General features: G+C 46.9%; 1 protein-coding gene across 2 annotated transcripts; it reads left to right on the top strand.

The window, feature by feature from the left end:
* Nucleotides 1-4,850: 4,850 nt before the first annotated feature.
* LOC119274844 lies at nucleotides 4,851-9,082 on the top strand. 2 transcript variants are annotated; one of them, XM_037555578.1, is made up of 9 exons: nucleotides 4,851-5,191; nucleotides 5,293-5,380; nucleotides 5,481-5,731; nucleotides 5,838-5,925; nucleotides 6,020-6,492; nucleotides 6,604-6,691; nucleotides 6,786-8,038; nucleotides 8,571-8,672; nucleotides 8,766-9,082. In XM_037555578.1, the coding sequence occupies exons 1-9, from the start codon at nucleotides 4,913-4,915 to the stop codon at nucleotides 8,844-8,846; spliced, it is 2,703 nt and encodes a 900-aa protein (XP_037411475.1). In that variant the 5' UTR covers nucleotides 4,851-4,912; the 3' UTR covers nucleotides 8,847-9,082. The 2 variants fall into 2 exon arrangements, with proteins under 2 accessions (XP_037411475.1, XP_037411474.1); XM_037555577.1 differs by having other exon boundaries at nucleotides 4,853-5,191; nucleotides 8,568-8,672.
* Nucleotides 9,083-9,159: the final 77 nt, after the last annotated feature.

The raw sequence follows: 9,159 nt of genomic DNA, 5'->3' as shown, positions 1-9,159 counted from the left end.
CTTGTCAATCATCAACACTTGATGCTCTTTCTTGATTTCTACCTTCATCGATTTCAACATTACGAAGAGCTCGGGAATCGTTTTCGTCATCCCTTGCATACTATAGTTCATCACAAAGTTCTAGTAACTTAGTGATGGTGACTAGAGAATTATGTCAATCACTATCTTATCTGGAAGATTAACTACCACTTGATTCAAGCGATTGAAGTACCCAGACAATCTGAGCACATGCTCACTAGTTGAGCGATTCTCCTCCATCTTTTAGCTATAGAACTTGTTGGAGACTTCATATCTCTCAACTCGGGTATTTGCTGGAAATATTAACTTCAACTCCTGGAACATCTCATATGGTCCATGACGTTCAAAACGTCTTTGAAGTCCCGATTCTAAACCGTTAAGCATGGTGCACTAAACTATCAAGTAGTCATCATATTGAGCTAGCCAAACGTTCATAACGTCTGCATCTGCTCCTGCAATAGGTTTGTCACCTAGCGGTGCATCAAGGACATAATTCTTCTGTGCAGCAATGAGGATAAACCTCAGATCACGGATCCAATCCGCATCATTGCTACTAACATCTTTCAACACAATTTTCTCTAGGAACATATCAAAGTAAACATATGAAAGCAACAACGCGAGCTATTGATCTACAACATAATTTGCAAAATACTACCAGGACTAAGTTCATGATAAATTTAAGTTCAATTAATCATATTACTTAAGAACTCCCACTTAGACAGACATCTCTCTAGTCATCTAAGTGATCAGGTGATCCAAATCAACTAAACCATGTCCGATCATCACGTGAGATGGAGTAGTTTTCAATGGTGAACATCACTATGTTGATCATATCTACTATATGATTCACGCTCGACCTTTCGGTCTCCGTGTTCCGAGGCCATATCTGTATATGCTAGCCTCGTCAAGTTTAACCTGAGTATTTCGCGTGTGCAACTGTTTTGCATCCGTTGTATTTGAACGTAGAGCCTATCACACCCGATCAACACGTGGTGTCTCAGCACGAAGAACTTTCGCAATGGTGCATACTCAGGGAGAACACTTCTTGATAATTAGTGAGAGATCATCTTAAAATGCTACCGTCAATCAAAGCAAGATAAGATGCATAAAGGATAAACATCACATGCAATCAATATAAGTGATATGATATGGCCATCATCATCTTGTGCTTGTGATCTCCATCTCCGAAGCACCATCATGATAACCATCGTCACCGGCGCGACACCTTGATCTCCATCGTAGCATCGTTGTCGTTTACGCCATCTATTGCTTCTATGACTATTGCTACCGCTTAGTGATAAAGTAAAGCAATTACAGGGCGTTTGCATTTCATACAATAAAGCGACAACCATATGGCTCCTGCCAGTTGCCGATAACTTCGGCTACAAAACATGATCATCTCATACAATAAAATATAACATCACGTCTTGACCATATCACATCACAACATGCCCTGCAAAAACAAGTTAGACGTCCTCTACTTTGTTGTTGCAAGTTTTACGTGGCTGCTACGGGCTGAGCAAGAATCGTTCTTACCTACGCATCAAAACCACAACGATAGTTTGTCAAGTTAGTGTTGTTTTAACCTTCGCAAGGACCGGGCGTAGCCACACTCGGTTCAACTAAAGTTGGAGAAACAAACACCCGCTAGTCACCTGTGTGCAAAGCACGACGGTAAAACCAGTCTCGCGTAAGCGTACACGTAATGTTGGTCCGGGCCGCTTCATCCAACAATGCCGCTGAACCAAAGTATGACATGCTGGTAAGCAGTATGACTTGTATCGCCCACAACTCACTTGTGTTCTACTCGTGCATATAACATCAACGCATAAAACCTAGGCTCGGATGCCACTGTTGGGGAACATAGTAATTTCAAAAAATTTCCTACGCACACGCAAGATCATGGTGATGCATAGCAACGAGAGGGGAGAGTGTTGTCCACGTACCCTCGTAGACCATAAGCAGAAGCATTATGGCAACGTGGTTGATGTAGTCGTACGTCTTCATGATCCGACGGATCCAAGTACCGAACGTACGGCACCTCCAAGTTCAGCACACGTTCAACTCGATGACGATCCCCGGACTCTGATCCAGTAAAGTGCCGGGGATGAGTTCCGTCAGCACGACGGCGTGGTGACGATGATGATGCTCTACCGGCGCAGGGCTTTGCCTAAACTCCGCGACGATATGACCAAGATGGAATATGGTGGAGGGGGGCACCGCACACGGCTAAGGAACGATCCGTAGATCAACTTGTGTGTCTATGGGGTGCCCCCTGCCCCGTATATAAAGGAGTGAAGGAGGGGGAGGGCCGGCCCTCTCTATGGCGCGCCCTAGGGGAGTCCTACTCCCACCGGGAGTAGGATTCCCCCTTTCCTAGTAGAACTAGGAGCCCTTCCATGTAATAGGAGTAGGAGATAAGGAAGGGGAAGAGAGAAAGGAAGGAAGGAGGGGGTGCGGCCCCTCCCCCTAGTCCAATTCGGACTAGGCCTTGGGGGGGGCGCGGCCTGCCCTAGGCAGCCCCTCTGTCTTTCCCGTATGGCCCAATAAGGCCCAATACTTCTCCCCGACGAATTCCCGTAACTCTCCGGTACTCCGATAAATACCCGAATCACTCGGAACCTTTCCGAAGTCCGAATATAGTCGTCCAATATATCGATCTTTATGTCTCGACCATTTCGAGACTCCTCGTCATGTCCCCGATCTCATCCGGGACTCCGGACTCCTTCGGTACATCAAAACTCATAAACTCATAATATAACTGTCATCGAAACCTTAAGCGTGCGGACCCTACGGGTTCGAGAACTATATAGACATGACCGAGACACGTCTCCGGTCAATAACCAATAGCGGAACCTGGATGCTCATATTGGCTCCCACATATTCTACGAAGATCTTTATCGGTCAGACCGCATAACAACATATGTTGTTCCCTTTATCATCGGTATGTTACTTGCCCGAGATTCGATCGTCGGTATCCAATACCTAGTTCAATCTCGTTACTGGCAAGTCTCTTTACTCGTTACGTAATGCATCATTCCGTAACTAACTCATTAGTTACATTGCTTGCAAGGCTTATAGTGATGTGCATTACCGAGAGGGCCCAGAGATACCTCTCCGACAATCGGAGTGACAAAACCTAATCTCGAAATACGCCAACCCAACATGTACCTTTGGAGACACCTGTAGTACTCCTTATAATCACCCAGTTACGTTGTGACGTTTGGTAGCACCCAAAGTGTTCCTCCGACAAACGGGAGTTGCATAATCTCATAGTTACAGGAACATGTATAAGTCATGAAGAAAGCAATAGCAACATACTAAACGATCAAGTGCTAGGCTAACGGAATGGGTCATGTCAATCACATCATTCTCCTAACGATGTGATCCCGTTAATCAAATGACAACTCATGTCTATGGCTAGGAAACTTAACCATCTTTGATTCACGAGCTAGTCAAGTAGAGGCATACTAGTGACACTATGTTTGTCTATGTATTCACACATGTATTATGTTTCCGGTTAGTACAATTCTAGCATGAATAATAAACATTTATCATGAAATAAGGAAATAAATAATAACTTTATTATTGCCTCTAGGGCATATTTCCTTTAACTGGTTAGTCCAGAAAGATATAGAATGACATATAAACCATATAAGAATGGTAGTATAATAGCATGAAACAATAAAAAAAATACATTTGAGACGTACCAACGTCCTATGGGCGAAGAAATACGCCCTGTTCGTGGGCATTGACGCGATGGAGTAGGAAGAGTAGGAGCTCGTAGATGTTGTCAGCTTTGTGTCTGCCGCGCTACCACCGCCGTTCACACCCCGTCGCCACGACGGCGAGGCCGACACATCCACGTCTGATGCCTTCGACATGGAGGACACTGGCGAGGAAGAGTAGCACATCGGTAGCCGTCGTGGCTTGGGTATGAGGACGACCACTACTCTTCCCTTTCCGACGAAGTTTCATTTTCAGGGCCTCACGGCCAGCTGGTGAGCTTGACGAACATGAGGAAGACATGTCGTGAGAAACGGTTGCCGCCGCAGCCGGCGATTATTTAGACTAGGTTAAAAAAGCCTAGTCCAGTTATTGTTTAGTGGAAATATGTCAAGAATGTAATGAATTCGATCCAGCTTAAGTGAAAATCAACCAGGTTGTATGGAATTTGTCCGTTCAATTTGGCTTTGAAAATGTATGCAGACATGGTTGGATGACCAATTTATTAAATTTAATAATATTAATCTAATATGCCCATTGGTGTTCCAAAAGTACCTGCATCTATATCCGCAGACTCGTGTGGACAATCTGTGGATGGACATCGTGTCCGTTTTGTGGTCGGCATTGGAGATGCCATAATAACCAAAACATGCCCTACATTTCTCAACAACTTAGCCGCCTCGCAACTCAAGGTAACATCTGCCTGTTACTCCCCCAGCAAACGCTCTTATATTTCTTTACAGAATGAGTACACCCATATAGTAGTATCATCGCACATTCGCTAAATTTCACCCTTTTTTGGCAGCTTTCATGCAGGAACAAGAGTGGAAATTTGATCATACGGAAAATCCTCTAAAATCAGAAAGAAACGAAATCTCGTTTAATTTTTTTTAGAAAGAAATAAACTCTCGCGGGGCACCCCGCATTTTTTACCGTTCAAGCTTCGAAAAACCTACGCGGCTTTCCCCGTAAAAAGAAAGAATTCAATTTCACCAGCCCGCCTCCCCGCCTCGAACCCGTTTTGGCGCCAAAACAGCCCAGCTTTGCCGCCCAATCCCGTCCTCTTCTCCCCCCCCAAACCCTCCCTCTCCCATCGCCCAATCCCGCCCAGACAGCTCCCGAGCCCGAGGCGCGCGCGAACGCAGCCGCCGCCCCCACCGCCCCCACCATGCCGAGCCAGCAGATCCCGGCCACGCCGGTCGGCGGCATCACCTCCCGCCGCCACGCCAAGCTCCTGCTCCACCTCGTCGAAGGGGACGGGGGTGCCGCCGCCGGCGGCGGCGCGTCCGTCAAGGACCTCCGCCTCCGCCGCGTCGTCCCTCCCGCGTCCGCGACGCTCGACGTCTCCCCCGAGTGCGCCGCCGCCGCCGCCAAGCCCGGATCCGTCCAGATCCAGAGCACCCCGCCGGAGCCGGCGGCGGCGGCCGAAGACCGCGAGAGGAAGCCGGTGAGTCCCCCCGCTGTTTCTTGATCCCGCTCCTTCCTTACGCATCTCTCGACCTCTCTGCTGTTCCCCATCTCATCCCGCTTCGTCGGTGAATGGATCAGATCCTGCCGCGGTCCAAGCTCGTGCGCGACCCGGGCTCCTTCGGCTACCGGAGGCTGCTCCCTTTCCTCAACCAGATGGCCAACAAAGGTAGCAGCACCACCCACCCTCTTACTTGGTTCCCCTCCCCCCCGTGTTCGTGTGCTTGGGCTCGCATTTCATTCCCCATTTCCTCGACCGTGTTTTACAGGTTCAGATATCTCAAGCGTCAAGGACATGCCCTCGGAAAACAAGGTTCCCATCCCAAACAAGGAGCTCAGCAGATCTGACTCTGGGTTGGCTGATGAGATGCCTCCTGTGGTTGGGAGTCAAGGCGGAGCTGCTCCTGTGGGTTCCGTGGAGCCGCCTGTTGTGAAGGATGGAACAGACAGTGAGATCTGTGACAGTGTCAAAGAAGAAACCAAGGTTGTCGTCCCTGTTGATCTCGCAAGCAGCAAGCCCGTGAGTTTCTTGATACTACCACGTCTCTTGTTTGCGTCTAAATTACGCAGGGCTGGTTACATTTCCTGCATAGCACTGAGATAATCTGTGCTTCTGCTCGTTTCAGTCTCTTGCCCGCTGCACGAGGTCAAAGTTTGTTCATCACCCGAGCTCATTCAGCTACAAGAGGATGCTGCCATTTCTCATGGAGAACGGTGAGTCGACTGCTGCGTGCAGCTGATTGTGATCTTACTGCGCTTCTCTTAGAGTTCGGCTTTCTGATAGTGTGCTATTATCTTTCTGTACCAGACATCTCCTCTCAGGAAGGAGACAGGGCCAAGTTCAGAAGATTGTCTGAAGAGAAACAAATTACATCTGACCAGAATGATGTCCAGGCCAGTGGACAGATCCAGCCTGCCACTGTAGAAGTTTCTCTGGATGCCAGTGCAGCTGAAGTGCAGAAAGCCACACAAGGAGAAGAGCTAGCTTCAGTTGGAGACCCATTGTCTTCAGAGAAGGGTGCATTAGCATCAGATGCTGTCCCAGCCGGTGGACAGCGCCAGCCTCCTGTTTCAGAAGACACTCCTGATGAAGAAAATGTAGCTGAAGTTGAAAGCACCGTGGAAGAGAAGGCATCAAAATCAGATGAGAAGCCTGTTCCTATGGATTCTGTAGAGCCACCTGTTGTGAAGGCTGAAGGAACTCAGGAGGTGAAGGATTGCTGTGACAGTGCCAAAGAGGAAACCAAGATTGTACCTGGTGATCTTGCAAGCAGCAAGCCGGTGAGCTCTTGAAACTATGTCTCTTATTTGCACGTGTAAATTAAACAATGTTAACTGCATTTCCTGTATAGTTTTGACAATTGACATCATGTATTCTTCTGCCTGTTTCAGTCCATTCCCCGCTGCATGAGGTCAAAGTTTGTTCCCCATCGAAGCTCATTTAGTTACAAGAGGATGCTGCCATTTCTCATGCAGAATGGTGAGTCCATTGCTGTATTTTGCTGTTTAATGATCCGTGACACTTATTTTAGAGTTGTTTGTTCTTATAGTGTGCTGTTGTCTTTCTGTATCAGAAACCTCTTCTCAGAAAGAAGACATGGCCAAACTTCAAACAGTCTCGGAAGAGAAGCAATTAGCATTGCCTGAAAATGATGTGTTGGCTAGTGGAAATCATCTTTCTGTCTCAGAAGGCTCTCCTGAAGCATGCTACCAAGCTGAACTTGACAGAATTGTAGAAGAAATATCATTTATACCAGATGAGAACTATCTTTTGAAGGGTGTACAGCTTCAGTCTGTTGTTCCAGTTACAGAAGTCTCTCTGGATGTCAGTACAGCTGAAATGCAGAAAGTCACACAAGAAGTGTTGGCTTCAGATGGAGACCTATTATCCCCAGACAAGGGTGAGCTAACATTGGAGAGGAATGATGTCCTGGCTGGTGGTCAGTGTCAGCTTGCTGTCTCAGACGGCTCTGCTAAGGAAAGTGATGTAGCTGAAGCTGAGAGGATAGTTGAAGAAAAGGCAACAAAATCAGATGAGAATTCTGTACTTAATGGCAAAGATATCCAGTCTGCTGTCTCTGAAGTATCTCCTGAGGATGGCGATACAGATGAAATGAAAGAGGTAACAGAGAAACCAGCATTGACTGCAGATGGAGATGAGTCAAGTGGATTAGCAGCAGACAAGGGTGAGTTTCTGATGAAAGATCAGCCTCAGGCATGTGGCTCAAAGGAGTCATGCAATGCTGATCTTCCTGTAGCACAACAATGCCAGAGCCCAGAGTCAGGATGTTCTATCAAGACAGTAATGGTGGATGGTGGAGCTGATCCACATGGCGCACCAGAGAGGCATGATTCTGTGGCTTCTCTTGGTGGCCTACTGCTTGATGTGGGAATGATCAGCAAGCCTTCTGAACCTTCTATTGGCTCACCCTTATCAGCAGAGGGAATGTCTGGTTGTGTTGCACATGCTGAATCAGGGTTGAGTAAAGTGGGCACACCGTCTCCATTGGGTTCTCCTTGTTTGGAACAACAATGCCTTTCTCCGAAGATACCCTCCCCTAGCAGTGGCGCTTTCAGCGGCGCCTCTTTTCTGAAGAAACGGGGCTTTTCTCCGAAGAAACTTTCTCCAAAGAAGGGAATACTTAAGAGGCATACAATGGGGTGCAGGGGCATCTGCATGTGCTTGGACTGCAGCGTATTTCGTCTACGTGCTGATAGAGCTTTTGAGTTCTCTAGGAAGCAAATGCAAGAGGCAGATGATATAATAGTGAACTTACTGGAGGAGGTGGCAAGTCTTAGGAGTCTGGCGGAGAAATCTTCTGGCCAAGTAAGTGTATTCACCGGCACTTCACTTTCAGTTTCTCGTCCTTGTGATGAAGTTCTACACTTGCATTTCTTTCCAAAGGAGAGAAACGCTGAATATATTTTGCTTTGCTACTTGTTTTAAATGAATCATCATCTGCCTAAATGAAAATTCATTGTCAGGACCAAGACTTAATTCAGGCTGTCACCCACATGCGTTTTTTAAACTTGGCCGCAGTTTTTAAATCATGGTTATATCTGACATGAGCCCTCTGCATGGCACTGCTTGTGTATTCTATTTATGTGTGCAAACATACTAGTAAAACATATTAGGAAACTGGCTTTCAACACTAAATTAAAACCTGGGAGTGCAATGCCTGTAATCTGGCCTGCCCTTTCTCAGCTTATAATTTATTTTGCCTGTTAACTCATCATGGATGAGAATCCTGTTTGAAGATTTTAGCTGCCTGTAGCATCACTGTGACTTGCAATATATTTGCCTTTTTTTAAAAAAAACCCTCAGTACTGAAGAAACATTTCTGTTAAATATGCAGCAGGAGCAGATGGAAGCTTGCCAGAGGGCGTTGCGGGTAGAGGAGGTGGCCAAGGAGCGCCGGCAGCAGATGCTGGCTGAGCTCAACTCTCACTGCAAAATTCCTGTGAGTGGCCTCCCTCTACCTTGCGCAACGGTTTGCCATGAGAACTCGATGGAGTCGGTTTAACTAAGCAACTGTGTCTTTGAATGAATTCAGGGCCCAAGGGTGAAATTCGCTCAGTACGTCGAGGGAAAGATGGCCTCTTCTCCTTCCAGCAGCAGCAGCAGGAGGCAATAACCCCATTTGCGAAGACGCCGGTGACCGACCGGTGATTGATTCCCTGCCGGATGTTTGTGGTAGCGCTGAATTTTGTGGGAATTCAGCGCAGCTCAATGCAAATTATGCAATTGTTGTCTCATGATTAAATTATGTAGAGAGGTGGAAGCTCTGTTGGTTCCACTCAAGGAAGAAGGAACAAAAGCTGGTTGTGATGTGTCTGTTGCATGTAAATCAAAGTTTTTTTTTAAATCAAAGCTGTGAAACTTGAACATGCCAATCTGGTCTCGTTTTTTTCTTAGATTTTTTTTCTTGGGTCGATGAAATCCACTCA

Source organism: Triticum dicoccoides, chromosome 3B (genome assembly GCF_002162155.2).
Source record: "Triticum dicoccoides isolate Atlit2015 ecotype Zavitan chromosome 3B, WEW_v2.0, whole genome shotgun sequence".
Classification (NCBI taxonomy): domain Eukaryota; kingdom Viridiplantae; phylum Streptophyta; class Magnoliopsida; order Poales; family Poaceae; genus Triticum; species Triticum dicoccoides.
Note: the sequence above shows the minus strand (reverse complement) of the source record. Positions and strands in the feature narration are given on the sequence as shown.